The 15456-nt window shown below is 45.9% G+C and overlaps 2 protein-coding genes across 14 annotated transcripts in view; one reads left to right on the top strand and one right to left on the bottom strand.

Moving 5' to 3' along the window:
* Positions 1-2269, bottom strand: part of UEVLD (UEV and lactate/malate dehyrogenase domains) — a 47580-nt gene extending 45311 nt beyond the window's left edge. For 2 of the 12 annotated variants that reach the window (XR_013361909.1, XR_013361908.1), the window contains exon 1: positions 802-923. Coding sequence is in view for 6 of the 12 variants with exons in the window: in XM_077866257.1 (XP_077722383.1) it covers positions 802-897 (96 nt within the window). In the remaining 6 variants the exon portion in view is untranslated. Of the gene's footprint in view, positions 1-801; positions 939-1025; positions 1470-2138 lie in introns of those variants that run through there. The other 10 variants (XR_013361907.1, XM_077866258.1, XM_077866255.1 and 7 more) reach the window with 8 other exon arrangements.
* Positions 2270-11319: 9050 nt separating this feature from the next.
* Positions 11320-15271, top strand: MISFA (mitochondrial sheath formation associated). Of its 2 annotated transcripts, XR_013361910.1 has the most exons (5): positions 11320-11418; positions 12017-12233; positions 12655-12759; positions 14461-14498; positions 15160-15271. XR_013361910.1 is itself a non-coding variant. In XM_077866263.1 (4 exons), the coding sequence occupies exons 1-2, from the start codon at positions 12165-12167 to the stop codon at positions 12745-12747; spliced, it is 162 nt and encodes a 53-aa protein (XP_077722389.1). In that variant the 5' UTR covers positions 12017-12164; the 3' UTR covers positions 14461-14498; positions 15160-15271. The 2 variants fall into 2 exon arrangements, 1 of the variants encoding a protein (XP_077722389.1); XM_077866263.1 differs by lacking the exon at positions 11320-11418 and having other exon boundaries at positions 12655-12747.
* Positions 15272-15456: the final 185 nt, after the last annotated feature.

The raw sequence follows: 15456 nt of genomic DNA, 5'->3' as shown, positions 1-15456 counted from the left end.
AAAATAAAAGTTCTTTTTCTACTCTCAACATTTCTCCCACCAAACAATACATCACACTCCCCTCATTAAGAAACCCTGGGTGGCGCAGCGGTTTGGCGCCTGCCTTTGGCCCAGGGCGCGATCCTGGAGACCCCGGATCGAATCCCACATCGGGCTTCCGGTGCATGGAGCCTGCTTCTCCCTCTGCCTGTGTCTCTGCCTCTCTCTCTCTCTCTCTCTCTGTGACTATCATAAATAAATAAAAATTAAAAAAAAAAAAAAAAGAAACTTGACACAGGGGGATCCCTGGGTGGCTCAGTGGTTTGGCGCTTGCCTTCCGCCCAGGGCGTGATCCTGAAGTCCCGGGATCGAGTCCTATGTCGGGCTCCCTGCATGGCCTGCTTCTCCCTCTGCCTGTGTCTCTGCCTCTCTTCTGAATAAATAAAATTAAAAAAACAAAACAAAACCTTGACAGAGTGGGGCGCCTGGGTGGCTCAGTGGGTTGAGCTCTGCCTTCTGCTCAGGTCATGACCTCAGGGTCCTGGAATGAAGCCCCACATTGCGCTCTCTGCTCCTTAGGGAGCCTGCTTCTCCGTCTCCCTCTGCCTGCTGCTCCCCCTGCTTGTGTTCTCTCTCCCTCTGTCAGATAGATCGCTTGATCCCTCTGTCAGATTGATGGATCGATCCATCTTAACTTGATATAGTGGCTCTTTGAAGAGGAGACACAAAGGGTGCAGTGCTCAGCAAGATGATACTTCTCTTCCTACAAAATCTACACCTGACACAGAAAATAAAAATCATTCAAATCAATTAAATAAACACCTTCAGTCTTGAGGCTTCACAACCTTGCCCAGACGTGCAAACTGCCCCATCTAGGGCAAATCCAACAAAAATGCCACACGTGCATGGTTCTTGCATGGAGAAGTCTTAAGGAAGCATTAAGAATCACAAAACTAGAAAGCGGGCGAAAGGGGGGGTTGCCTCAGAGCATACACTGGGGGGGGGGGGGCGGGATCAAAGAGGCTGGACCAAGAGCCTGGAGCAACCTGGAAACTTGCTAGTCGTGCTCCAGAAATATAGGTGAGGCTTCCGGGTCAGGCCTCCCGCTCAACCTTTCAACCATTCAGGGGGATCTCTTCTGGGCCTCCAAGCCCTGTTTCCATGTCCGGTACCTGCTCAAGGCACAGGCGACCCTTTCACTCCATCCCTGCAGGGACAGGTAGCGCCCCGCGGCGGCCGGGCGCAGGGCTGGGGCAGGGAGAACCACGGCCCCGTCCCCGCGGTCGGGGTACACCGCACGAGTGAATAAACGATCGTAAATCAAGTACGATTCCCACGGTGTGATCATGCACCCGTCGGAACGCAAGCAGAGCGAACGGCGCGGTCCCGAGATGCAGAGAGAGCCGTCGGAGCGGAGACTCAGAGACAGGGGACTGCGAGGCAAGAAAAGCGGGGCGCGGTTGGGGGCAGGCGAGCGCCGGGAGCCCTGTGAGACCCGCAGACGCCCGCGGCGCGAGAAAGTCTCGCAGGCGGTGGAGGCCCGGGGCTCGCGGGGGTGGGCGGAGCCACGGGCCCCGGGCCGGGGACCCAGGGAGGGGCGGAGGGGGCGGGGACTCGCGGGGGTGGGCGGAGCCACAGGCCCCGGGCCGGGGACCCAGGGAGGGGTGGGGAAGGGGACTCACGGTGGTGGGCGGAGCCACGCCTCTCTCCGGCCGGGGACCCAGGGAGGAGGGGCGGGGACTCGTGGGGGTGGGCGGAGCCACGGGGCCCGGGCCGGAGACCCGGGGAGGGGGAGGGGAGGGGCGGAGGGGGCGGGGACTCGCGGGGGTGGGCGGAGCCACAGGGCCCGGGCCGGGGACCCAGGGAGGAGGGGCGGGGACTCGCGGGGGTGGGCGGAGCCACGGCTCCCCGGCCGGGGACCCATGGAGGGGGAGGGGAGGAGGGGGCGGGGACTCGCGGGGGTGGGCGGAGCCACGGCCCCCGCCCCCACCGGCCGGGAACCCAGGGAGGGCGCCGGGGCGGATGGGGGGGCAGACCCGCAGCCTCCCGGGGATCGCGCCCCGCAGCCCGCTCCAAGCCCCGGGGCGAGTCGGGGAAACGCAAGGATGAGGCGGCCCCACCCCCGGCCCCCGGCCCCCGGCCCGCCGCGCCGCCCGCACCTTGCCCAGGAGCCGCCTGAGACCCTCGCAGTCGAACTCCATCTCCACCCACGTCCGGGAGCAGAAAGCGGCGACCGCAGCGTGCACCTGCCGCCGCGCCCACGCCTGGACGGAGGCCGCCGAGGCCCAAGTCTCGCGAGCGGCGCGAGGCCACGCCCCACCCATGCCCCGCCCCCTGCCCCGCCCCCCGCGTCCAACGCCCAGGTCCGCGGCTGCTCGGCTCCGCCCGGGGTCCCCCGCGCCCCGGCGTGGACACTGCGCGGCGTGGGCCAGGCGGTAGCGCCCGGGGGGAGGGCGCGATCCCGCTCGCTGGAAGGAGGCTTGGGGACGTCTGTAAGGAGAGGAATAGGAAGGACCCGAGGAGAAGCAGTGAAGGAGGTAGCAGCAGCTCGCGATGCGTGGGCAGAGTTCCCGGAAGGGTGCGTGAAATTCAGCCAGAGTGTCGGCAAAGGGTCCCGACCAAAACCTGTAGTTAGATTCGGGAAGGAAGAGGTAACGGAACTCCAAAAGCAGAATTTCAGGGAGCTGGAAAGGGAAAATGGAGTCAGGAGGAGCATGGTCGAAAAACTGGGAGATGGGTGGGTTGGTGCAGCATGCGGGAGGGGTGGCCCTTTTTTCTTTTAATTTTCTTTCTTTCTTTCTTTCTTTTTTTTTTTTTTAATGAGGATGAGCCATAACTTTGGTGGCAGAGAAAGGAAAAAGCCAGGTCAGAAGAGTTTGAGCACCAGAGGAGGTAGATGGGTAGATAAGGTCATCTTCGTAGAGAGGACCAAGAGATGCAATCTGTGGCTTTGTCTGGGCTTCTTGACTTATGATTTACTTCCCTGCTTTATCCCCGACTTGAGCCACTGGGCTTAAAAAAGTCGTAGCAGATGGATATTGTAACCGTCAGGAGGTTGGGTGAGCAGGACTGTGATCGTGTTTGCAGGGAGAGCTGAAGAAAGGAATGCTGTGATTTAATTTAGGAGGAGAAAGTAAAGGCTGGAAAGGATATTTATTCATTCAGCAAACTTTTCTGGAGCATTGACTGTTTACTAGGTATTTTTCTAGGTCTGAAGATACAGCAGTGAACAGAATAGACAAAAATATCAGTTGCCCTGAGGCTGTCCATCCTTTCATTAGGAGGAGAGCAAAACAATACATATAATACGTAAGTAAATTAGATCATAGGTTGGAAGGTAATTAAGTGGGTTGTGGGGAATAAGTTTTTAAAAGACAGGGTAAGGAGATTAGGGTAGGTCTCCCTGAGAGGTGAGAGAGTAAGGGTTCTAGACTAGAGGGCATTCAAAGCAGAGTTCCTAAGATAGGCATGAGCTCAAAACAACAAGAAGGCCAGTGTGGCTGGAGCAGAATGAAGTAAGAGGTGAGGAAACAGAAGGAGGCTAACTCAGAGAAACAAGGGGGAGGCCACAAATGGTTTAGGGCAGTGATTCTTCCACTGTGGCCCCCAGACTCACAGTCTCAGCATCACCTGGAACCTGTTTTATTTTTTTTAATTTATTTTTATTTATGATAGAGAGAGAGAGAGAGGCAGAGACATAGGCAGAGGGAGAAGCAGGCTCCATGCACCGGGAGCCCGACATGGGATTCGATCCCGGGTCTCCAGGATTGCACCCTGGGCCAAAGGCAGGCACTAAACCGCTGCGCCACCCAGGGATCCCCTTTTTTTTTTTTTTTTGGAACCTGTTTTAAATACAGATTCTAAGACCCCCCCCCCCATCCCCAGACTTATAGAATCAGAAATTCTGGGGGAAGAGTAGAGTTCAAGCAGTCCTTTTTTTACAAACCGGATGAATCTAATGCGCAGTGAAGTCTAAGAACCGCTGTGGGGCCTTGGTAGACATTTGTGACTTTGGCTTGTCGGTAGCCTCCAGCCAGAAGAGCATCAGAAACACACCCACACTTAAGCAGGTTGGGTTGATTACCCTTTGCAGCGAGGGAACAGATACCGGGGAGAACCATTGGGCCTGCTCAGTTCGAGAATGTTAGTAAGACCTATTACAGGATTGGGGCTTTGGGTGACCCTTTGGGGAGGGTTTAATGAAGTGAACCTTCACTTTGGATTGGGTGCTGTCAGAAAGCAGAGACAGTTCTGTGATTGGATATCTCAATAAATATCTACAAAATGGGCACACTTGAGCAAGGATAAAGCAGTAATTGGTAAAGAAGTAGCAATCACTCATAATAGAGGGAAGAGGATATTTGGCATTTCATGGGCTGCACAGTGACCTCGGTTTGCCTCTGCTTAGACAAATTATGAAGTGGCTTTATTTGGTCTCATTTTATCATGGTCTGAGGGACCCTGTCTGCTGTTTGTGTTCTGTGACATTGTTTTATCTGACAAGAGAGTAACCCAGCCTTGCTCTGAGTGCCAGGTCAACCTCTAACAACACTGAGACCTTTGTAGCTGGGTCAGACCAGTTCCCAGATGTCAGGGAACTTTTTTCTTTCTTAGGCTTGTATCTGAGAGAAAGAGGAAGGGACTGGAGAGTTTTGGATAGAGCAGTGATGTGACTGACTTTTAAAAGAATAAGTCTGACTGCTGCATTGTGAAGAGAGTGTATGGGGCAAGAGAGGAAGCCAGGAGAGAAGGTAGGAGGGGGAAGATGGAAAGATAAGAGACCTCTAAAGAGACCCCCAGGCAGATCTAACAAACTTGGAAACAATGGGACTTCCAGGGCCTCTAAGATCTCACAGACCCTGTCAGACATCCATTAATCAAGGAAAAGATACCAAATTAGAAGTGAGGCCTGAGCAAGGTTCTTCAATCTTTTATGAAAGAACCTTTTATGGAGGATGCCTTCCATCCAAACAGCTCATTGTCTTCTGGTTTAGTTACCATGAATGATTTACAGCCACAGTGAACATTTTATGCCCCTTTGTGCATGTGTGTGTGTGTATGTGTTTGTGTATGTGTGTAGCCCTCATTTCCTGTGGGGAAGGTACATTGCTAAGAGTTTTATGTGCTTTATCACAGTTAATCTTCACAGAACCCTATGACCTAGATAAAAGTATCTCAGTTCTACTGGTGAGGAAACTGAGGTTTAGGGTTGTATTACCTATTTCCTTATTTCTGAGAACCTGTTCAGTAAGACGTGTTATTGACAATGTTTTGGGAGAGAAAAGATTACAAAATTGAATATAAATACCAATTTTAACACACCTATTTGAAAGGAGCTAAAATGTGAAAAAGTATGCACCTTAAAATAGAGGATGTATGGTATAATTGGCTCCATTTTACAAAAAGGGAAACCGGGATTCAGAAAGGTTAAGTTATTGCAGAAGGTGGTGTTAGAGACCATGTTCTTAATCTATGCATGTTGCTGCCTCTGTGTATGTGAAGTTGTGATGGAATTTTGTGATTAATTGGTATTTCATCATAAGAAGAAGATTGTTTAGTACAAACACTTGCTGACTTGCTACAACCCCCACACACATCCAGAAATTGGCGCTATTACATCCTGTAATCTAACCAGGCTGAAACATTCACTTTTCCCTAAACACATTATGTCTTCCTTGCTTCATGCCTTAATGCCCTGCCTGAGATATTTTATTATACCAGCTACTTCCATCTCTTCCTCTCCTTCTGTCCCCAAAGACTGTAAGGTCCTGGCAGATAGCTGTCAAATCTCACGTATCTCTGTATTCCTAGTGCCTAGCATGCTTGAATTTATTGCATGTCTTCATTCTTCTAATATTTGGTAAGTTTGCTGAATGAATGAGAGTGTAGGATGACCAAAGCCATAGGGAGACGATGGCATAGTGTACTAATTCTCGGCCTTATCTGAGTTTCGGTTTGGAAGATACAGACCTGTCCCAGAAAAATGTACATGCCAACATACGCAGTCCATTTTGTGTCCAATTTCAGGAGTGTTCACGGATCCACTGAAGCCCATCCCTGTACCCTGGTTTAAGAAACTCAAATGTAGTCAGTGGGAGCATTATTTGCTACAAACTTTAGGCAAAGTAATCTGACATATCTTTTGTTCTATAAACCTACCTTAGGAAACTTGTCTTCCTGAAATAAAAATACCCAAGACACAGGTACAAAGATGTTAATGATATTTAAAGGACACAAAAGATCCCCAAACTAAGAAATGGAAAAGTGTATATTCTGCATCTTTGTTTGCAGCTTGTGAAAAGTCACAAGAATGGCTTGCTTAAAATATGAAATTTTTTTTTTTTGGTGCTCTTCTGGTAGCTGTTTACACTCTTTGTTTTCCACTGAAGCCCATCCCTGTACCCTGGTTTAAGAAACTCAAATGTAGTCAGTGGGAGCATTATTTGCTACAAACTTTAGGCAAAGTAATCTGACATATCTTTTGTTCTATAAACCTACCTTAGGAAACTTGTCTTCCTGAAATAAAAATACCCAAGACACAGGTACAAAGATGTTAATGATATTTAAAGGACACAAAAGATCCCCAAACTAAGAAATGGAAAAGTGTATATTCTGCATCTTTGCAGCTTGTGAAAAGTCACAAGAATGGCTTGCTTAAAATATGAATTTTTTTTTTTGGTGCTCTTCTGGTAGCTGTTTACACTCTTTGTTTTCATAGTTATTGGTTCTATCAGACATATTGTTCAGGGATGAAACCCTAGTATTCTAAATATCAGAGACATGTATCCTCATCACTTTTCTTTTCCCTTTTTCCCTCATTTTTTATTGGGGTAAAATACACATAATCTACAATTTACCTTCATAAGCATTTTTAAGTACACAGTTCACTGGTATTAAATACATTCATAATGTAGCCCAGCCATCTTTACCACCCATCTCCAAAATCCTCTTCATCTTCTAAAAGTGAAACTCTTTATATTTACTAAATAATGTCTTCCTGCTCTTCCTTCCTCCCAGCCTGTGGCAACTCACCATTCTATTTTCTGTCTATCTATGATTTTTTACCTAAGTACCTCACCCGTAGAATAGAATAGATAGCCCAAAAATAAATCCTTGCATACATGGTCAAATGATTTTTGACAGGAGTGCCAAGACCATTCAATGGGGGAAGGGACAGTCTTTTCAACAAATGCTGCTGGGAAAACTGGACATCCATACGCAAGAATGATTTGGACTCTTATCTAATACACCATATTACAAAAATTAACTCAAAAATGGATCAGAGACCTAAATGTAAGACCTAAAACAATTAAGCTGTTAGGGATACCTGGGTGGCTCATCAGTTGAGCATCTGCCTTTGTCTCAGGGTGAGATCCTGCGGTTCTGGAATCAAGTCCCACATCAGACTCCCTGCGAGGAGCCTGCTTCTCCCTCTGCCTAGGTCTCTGCCTCTCTCTCTATGTCTCTCATGAATAAATAAAATCTTTTAAATTTTTTAAAAAAGCAATAAAACTTTTGGCGGAAAACATAAGAAAAAACTTCACGACATTGGATTTGGCAGTGATTTCTTGGATATGACACCAAGGCAGAGACAACAAAAGAAAAAATAAGCAAATTGGATCTCGTGAAAATTTTAAAAATGTTTGCATCAAAAACCAGTATCCTTTACTTAGATGTATGGAGCTTATGTTGTTGTTCATTGACAGCGTATCTGCCTCTCAGGCGACCCTTCCACAGTAACCTTTGTCTTGTGAAAGATATTCTTTGTCCTTATGAAAATGAAATTATGATCTTTCTTTTCTTATGCTAGTTCTTTTTCTGTAGGCATTTTACATAGCCTCCATTTTCGTGCTCTATCTGAACTGGCATACCCTTTTTGTCATCTTGCTGCTTTACTGGTTAACAAGTAAAAACCTGGCAATACTCAAAAGAAATTGTCTAAGAAATTTGGTTTAACCATCACAGCATTGTTTATGGTGGTAAAAAAAAAAAAAAAAGTTGGAGAAAACCTAAATGCACAGTGTGCCATTTAGGAATTCATTGTCCTTCAACTCTGAATCCACCATGCACTGCTGGCTCTGCTATAATGGAGCTGGACCTTGTGAACATTTTTTTCCTTGCTAGTGGGCATGATGTTAAGTTTTACCAATAGAGGGCCTTGGGGAGATACGGTAGGAGGAAGAAACTTCTCTTCCTGGTCCCAGCATGCCTTTGTTCTCCGTGTTCTACTATGTGGCTGCCAGTGGCACATGGGGCATATCCAGTGGTGGTCAGCCCTGTTGAGTTTCAGTGGCCTTTCTCTGGACTTTTCCATTGAGTTTCAATGGCATCCCTTCCATGGAACAGTTTGCCTTGCGTTATACCACCAGCACCCCCACAGGGTGGCTTCCTGGTATATTCTGCTGGCAGATTCTCAGCGATGATCAGTAAACCTCCCAGAACCTTCTCTGGAGACTTTGTGGCCGATTTCACCAGCATCTAGTGATTCTCTAATTGTCACATCTGGCCTGCAGCAGATTGGATTTCTCTACCACCCAGTTGGTGATGGCCACCACTTCAACAAGTTTTGGATTTCAGCCTTGGAAAGGAGAGACTCTTGCAAGTTTGTTTCTTCCTTGGTTGCTTTGCCTCAGCCTTAGAGGTGTGGCTTCTCCCTGTATATGCTATTTCTATATATGTAGAGCTTTCTGCATTTTCCTTAGTTAATCTCTTGTTCCTACTTACTAATTCTCTTTATTTAGCTTTCTTAGTTGAAATTGAAATTACTGTGTGGTTTCCGTCTCTGGACGGATATAGTCATCATGAGGAGAAAGGAAATAAATGGGGAGTATTATGCAGGAATTTAAAAAGAATGAGAATAAGGATCAACTGCTACAGGAGTCGCCTTCTCTCCAAAAACAAATGGAAAACTGCACAAAATAGATGCAGTAATTGTTTTCAGTTTTTGCACAAGAAGCAGCACAAGCCTATGAACTTTGAGAGACAGGAAAGAAAGGAGAAGAGCCTTACAATTGCCCCCAACGTCCTGCCTGGAAACATTTTTCAGACTGCAGCACAGAGGGGTTACCCAAACTGGGGTAATCTTGCTGAGTTGTAAAGAAAGAGCAGAGTACAAAGGAGTCCAGAGTACTAGGAATTTGCAGGATGGAGGCCTGGAGAAGAAGGGGTTCTGCAGAGAGAGAGAACTCTGGAGATCTCCAGAGGGTCCTCATGAACCCCCAGCTGAGTTTCTGCATACCAAAACTGCTGAATTTCTGCATATCAAAACTCCATAAGACTCAACCCCCACCCCCCGCCCCCCGTCCCGAAACAGCAGGTCAAAACTTCTTGGAGATCCCAAAGAGGCTCAGAGTTGTGGCAAATTCCACACATTTGAAAAACTGAACACAACAGGCATCAGAGAGAGTGCCCAGTGGGAATCAGAAGGGTCAGTCATGGGGAGAATTATCCTTAGAGTAAAAGCTGCTCTGTGCCCACCATAACAAGTCTTAAAGCAAGCCTCGGAAGAATCAAACTGAGCCCAAACATCCTGGAAGAAAACCCCACACTACTGAAAGGAATGTGAGTCCAGCAAACAGCCCTGTAAAGTTTGCCATGTTGAACATCCAACCTAAAAGTTCCCAGACATTCAAAAGAAGTAGGAAAATATCGCCCATAACAAAAAGAGAAAGATCAACCATCAAAACAATTCCAGAAATGAGAGAGATGATAGATTTGTAGATGGTGTCCTTAAAATGTTTATTATCAGTCTTATAAAAACCCTCAAGGATGCAAAGGAAAACATGAACATGATGTGGAAAAAAAAAGTATTTTTTAAAAAGACAACTTGAAGAGATGATGAAAAGTATGTCAAATGAGGGCAGCCCAGGTGGCTCAGCGGTTTAGCGCTGCCTTCAGCCCAGGGTGTGATCCTGGAGACCCGGGATCGAGTCCCACATCGGGCTCCCTGCATGGAGCCTGCTTCTCCCTCTGCCTGTGTCTCTGTCTCTCTCTCTCTCATAAAAAAATCTTAAAAAAAAAAAAAAAAAGAAAAGTATGTCAAATGAAAATGCACTGCATGGGTCTCAAGATTAGACAAGGAGAATAATGAGTGAACTTGAAAAACAAAGCCATGAAAAATTCAAAATGAAATAAAGACCACCAGCAAGCTGTGGGACATGTTCACACTGGGTACTGGTCTTAAAGACATCCAATGGACGTCACAGAGAGGGACAGGCAGGCAGAAAAAATATTTGAGGAAATAGTGGCCAAATATTTTCCCAATTTGGTGAAAACCATAAACCCACAGTTCCAAGAAGCTCACCAAACCCCAAATAGAAGAAACATGCAGAAAATTACATGGTCCTATCAAAGTAAAATTGCTGAGAACTAGCGATAAAGGTTTTTTTTAACAAGCACTTACCATGTGATTCAAATACCCCCACTGGGATTCACCCTAGAGAAACTAAAACTTAATGTTCATACAAAAAACTGTACCCAAAGATTTATAGTAACTGTTCGTTATAACCCAACCTGGAAACAACCCAAATGTTCTTTGACAGGTAAATTGATAAACTGCTATGTCCATGCAGCAGACCATATGTTCATTCAATAAAACAGCACAAACTACTGTACTATGTGGATGAATCTTAAAAACATTATGTTATGTGAAAGAAGCCAATGAATGAGTTTTTTAGTTCTCTTTATGTGAAGTTCTGGAAAATGCAAAAGCAGATAGTTTCCAGGGGGCAGGGAGTTCAGCGGGGAGGACACTAGTAGCAAAGGGAGCTTTGTGAGATGATCGAACTTTTTTCTCTTCTATTTATGGTTGTTGTTACAAGCCTGACACATGCTTCAGAACTCCTCAACTCCACACTAAAAAAGTGTATTTTATCATATGTGATTTATACCTCAATAAAGCTTATTGTTAAAAAAAAAGAGAATGTGTTTAGATTTTTTTTTATCCATTGTTAACAGGATAAAAGCAAGTTGCATAGTAGCATAGGTAGTATGATCACGTTTAATAAGGCAACACTGAAAAGAAACCCTTCTATCCCTTTACATGTGGACTGATGTTTGCAAGCCCATGGAAGATTCTTTGGCAGAAGGGTACACACCAGGCTTGGTTACATCATGGGGATGGGAACTAAGGGGAAAAAGAGGGGAGATAGTTAAATTTTTCTTAGATATCTGTGGGTGGTTTCATGTTTTGCCATGAGCACCTGTTATTTTCATAATTTAAAATAATGAAAATAAAGAAGATATCAACATAACCCATGGGGACATGTGTCTGTAGAAAGAATTCTGATGGAGAGAAGGGTCCATTGTGACAGTACAATGAGGTCAGAAGGGTGAAGATGAGATCATTAGACTTGACAAAAAGGAGATTTTGATAACCTCCGAGAGCATCTGAGTAGCCATGTGGGGGCCAGAAGTCAGAATGCAATGTGTGGAAGAAAGGTAGAGTTTGGGAAGAAAGGCTTTGAGTGTTTCAGAAGTTTGGGCATAAAAGGAAATTTAGAAACAGGAAGGAGCCACAGCATCATTTGGAGGTTTTTGTGATGAAAGAATTTCCTTGTGGCTTCTGAAGGCCAAGAGAGGAGAACCAGCAGAGAGTTACTGACCAAAGCTATTGAAGAATGGTATAAAATGGTGGTGACAGAGCCCTTGAGATGATGAGGGGGTTGCAGGGACAGAAATAAGAGATGTCTCACTGCCCTAGAATTGAGTTTATTGCACTCACAGCTGTCATAGGCCTAAGAACACACCCTTTCCAGTTCCTGCTGGATTCTAGGGAGCCCAATTTCCTAACAGATGGCTGGGCCCTGAGTCCTGGCCCTGATCTGGAGCATCAGCTGTGTGACCTATGCTAGTCACTTAGGCTAAGAAGACTGGTCTTCATAGAATCTACTTCATATTGTTGCTATGAGTGAATGCTTACAAAAAGCTAAGTTTGCTGCTCAGCTACTGGTCTTGGGGCAGTATCTTTGACATGTGAGCCTGGGCCATGTGACCAATGATGTCACAATGCCCTACTGGACTCCAACTTCTCCACTAGGGAGTTCCAGATTCTTTGGAGCCAAGGACTGGAACTGACATGCAAGACCTCTACCAACTGAGGGTTTCATGAGCACACTCCTCTGCCAAGATCTTGGTGAAGAGTCTTTGACTGCAGTTGTGTCTTAGACATTGTTTTATTTGTTATCATGATCGTGCTTGGCTGGATGCTTTTTGTTGGACTTGCATGTTACATGGGCACATTTCCAGAGTTCATGGTAAGTAATGGCCCTGCCTGTGGATCCCTGATAGTAGTCCATCCTGGCTCTGGCCCTGACTCACCCTCCCAGCTGGGAGTTGTGACCAAATGGGAAAGATAGTTGAGGTCTCACTACTAAATAGAGGTCAGGATGCAATGGCAAGTTAGTTTCCCAGGCTACTTCTCTTCCCATTGGGGTATCTCTGAGTACCACCTGCCCCTTGGGTATGTAATAGCACTTATTTCAAAGCATTACAGAATTTATCAGAGAGTTTCTGAAGACAGTGGTTTTTAGGCCAAGGAGATCAGTGGTCACTGGTAGGAATGGCAATATGGACATTGGTGGGACCTCCCGAGAGCCCCTCTGGTCCTACAGAGGCAGTCACCTACTAGGCCAACAAGTAGAACCACTTCTGCCTTTAAATTTCTTTCTGACTCAGCCTCCAACTCTGAAGTGGAAGGAAAAGTGGCCTGTTCAGGAGAACAAGACACGACTGAGGAGCTGGGCTTTGGATGAAGACCCGCAACTCTGAGTGAGTGGTCAGGTCTGCTGAACTCAGTTCCTCCCTTTCCAGAGAATGTGGTGACACCCTAAAATCTCAATGGAGAGTTTATTTTCCCCCTGGGAAACAAACTGTCAAAGGGAAAGTGGCTTGAGGTATGTGTTAGGGTAAGAGAATACAGCAAGTGCTGCTTTGGACAGCAGGCCAAGTTTCAAAGATTTGTTAAGCACATCTCCTAGGTCTATCTTTTCAAAGACCTCCAGTCTATTAGCTTCTCACAAACTCTATACTTAGTTGAATGAGCATTTTTAGTGCCCCTTTTGGTAGACTCCAAGACTAGAGTTAATGTGAGTGAATTCAAGCCCTAACTTTGCTACTCACTAGCTGTGTAAAAAGTTCAATCCCTTGGGAAAGTTTAATTTCTAAACCTCACTTTCTTCATCTGTACAATGGGGATAGCTCAGTATCTTACTATTTTTGTGAGGATTGCATTTGGGAATTCATGTCAAGCATTTGATGCAAAGCATCAACAACCGAGCAAAATAATGAACTGGTCAACGAAGATTTATTGGTGACAACAACCTTAATTGATTACCCAAGGCCATACAGACCAACTCCATATGTGAAGTTGGGATGCAAGCACAGGTCTCTGGACTCAACCTCTTGCACACATTCCACATCCTACTCCCTTTCATTCAGACCTGTTTTTTCAAAAGATATTCCCGCTGTTAAAGAAACTTAAAGTCTTAGTAAGACTTCAGTAAGCAACTTTACTTAGTAAGTAAGCCAGTGACAGGAGCGGGTTTTCTGGGAAACTTCTCTGGACAGCAGGAGCATCATGTCCCAACCCCAGGGATACTAGAAATAGGCCATGAAGTTTCTTTTTTTTTCCGCCACCAACCCCAGGATTTCTATGTAAGTATTGACCCAACTGAGCCAGACCTTTGTGTGGGGGAGGGATGTGGGTGGAGGCACAGGGCACTTGCTTAGCTGAGCCACTGCCACTCTGATCCTGCCCAAACCAAACCACCTCAGATTTTCCAGCTGTGGAATGAGCATAACACCCATCTTCCTTCTCTTCCCTTTCCAGGGAAGTTGTGAGGAGGCATACCCTGCATAATGTGTGTTTAATGTAGTGTTTCACAAAATGGAAGATTTCTCTTTTTCAAATAGTCTAGCAATAGTGTATAAAGTAATTGCTCACAGCATGCCTAGCCAATCCTCCCAATTAATCCGGGGCCCGTTTTGTTTTGTTTACATAACAGTGCTTTTTGTATCTGATTGCATAAAACCAATAGTTAATATTCTGACAGGTGATGAGTTAATAAAGATGTGATGCCAGCTAGATCCAAACCATGGAGGGTCACCGGAGAACAGGGCCTTTCTATTAAGGGTTCTTTGGACCCAACACACCAGGCGTCCTACTCAACTGTCCCATAGCTACCACTTTGACTGGTCCCCGCAGGGTCACAGGAGCTGATGTCACAATTGGTGTCTGATCTCTGCCCCCCAAAATGGCCCTGGCGAGTCATTGCTGTTTAGACTAGACCACAAAGCTCTTCAGCCAGGAACTAACACGCTGGGCAATCCACCATCTGGTCTTGAATGAAGACAGCCCAGTACCCAGGACTCAGGGAATAGACCACCACATCTTTCAGTACCACCTATTGTCCCCAGCACACACCACCAGCTGAGCAAGAAGCCCCACAATGATTGTTGTCTTATGGTTGCTTCTCATTGCAGGAACCATGTGGAAGGGATATAAGTATCCCCCAGGAGGGGTAAGTGTGTTTTCTATACCTTTGTTTTCTATACCTACTTTGAAATGTACTCCCTCAGATAAATGAGCTAAGCATCAAAATTCAACTCTAGTAACTTTAGAAACGAATAGTCTTCTCTTTATTTAGAAAATGGTTGTACCTTACATACTATTATTCACTGAGGGTTCCTTCTGTCTTTCATGTCTTTCTTTTATACATATTTTCCTAAGAGTCATTAGTCTTAAATTCTTCAGTCTCAAATAACACAGAGATGTAGAGGTAAAGGTATTTCAGGCCTTAAGTCAAAACTGTCTGACATGGGTGACCTAGGATTATGCTCGGGGGGGCCATTTCATGTGCCCAGGCTTTGGTCACATTTCTTAAATCAGCTCACACCAGCAACCTACACTTAACCCTCCCTCCTCAAGTAAACGGCAGTTTATAAAGTGGTTCTGGTGCTAGAGATCTTTTCTCTTCCCATTAGACCTTGGATATTTGTTCTTTTTTGGCCTCTTGTCACCTCCCACATGGCTAAGCCCTCCTGGCAACTGGGATCAGAGGCATTAAGAGATAGGACTGGACAAAGGATAGAGCCTGTCCTCGGCAAGGAGGGCAATTGCCTCATCCACACACACAAGCAAACACTAGGTGAGGTCCACCTGACATACTTTTCTTTCCCCAGACCCCGGTGGAAGTAAGCAAAGATGATCCTGGTGAAGTAATGCAGCTCTGAAGCTCACCTGACCAGCTGTACAGTTCCTGTTGTTGGTTTAGCATAAAGTAATTGCACATTATTTTGTCACATTTTATGTAAAAAAAATTTCCGTACTTTTTAAGATAAGACTTGGTATTCCTTAGCTGCAAACAGGGAGATGGAGGGTGGGGAGGTAGTTGGGGTAGATGGATGTGATTGGGTCCCCTCAGTTTCAGTCTCTCAGACTGGCAATAAGACTAAGATAACTAGTTCCATTTGCCCCAT

Source organism: Canis aureus, chromosome 23 (genome assembly GCF_053574225.1).
Source record: "Canis aureus isolate CA01 chromosome 23, VMU_Caureus_v.1.0, whole genome shotgun sequence".
NCBI lineage: Eukaryota > Metazoa > Chordata > Mammalia > Carnivora > Canidae > Canis > Canis aureus.
The sequence above is the reverse complement of the archived record's forward strand: the minus strand, read 5'-3'. Positions and strand labels throughout refer to the sequence as shown.

Bases quoted from the DNA above. Each gene is read 5' to 3' on its own strand.
- MISFA (XM_077866263.1), top strand. From the start codon at position 12,165: ATGATCGTGCTTGGCTGGATGCTTTTTGTTGGACTTGCATGTTACATG. The intron at 12,234-12,654 runs GTAAGTAATGGC...TTTCTGACTCAG, and splicing joins GCACATTTCCAGAGTTCATG to CCTCCAACTCTGAAGTGGAA.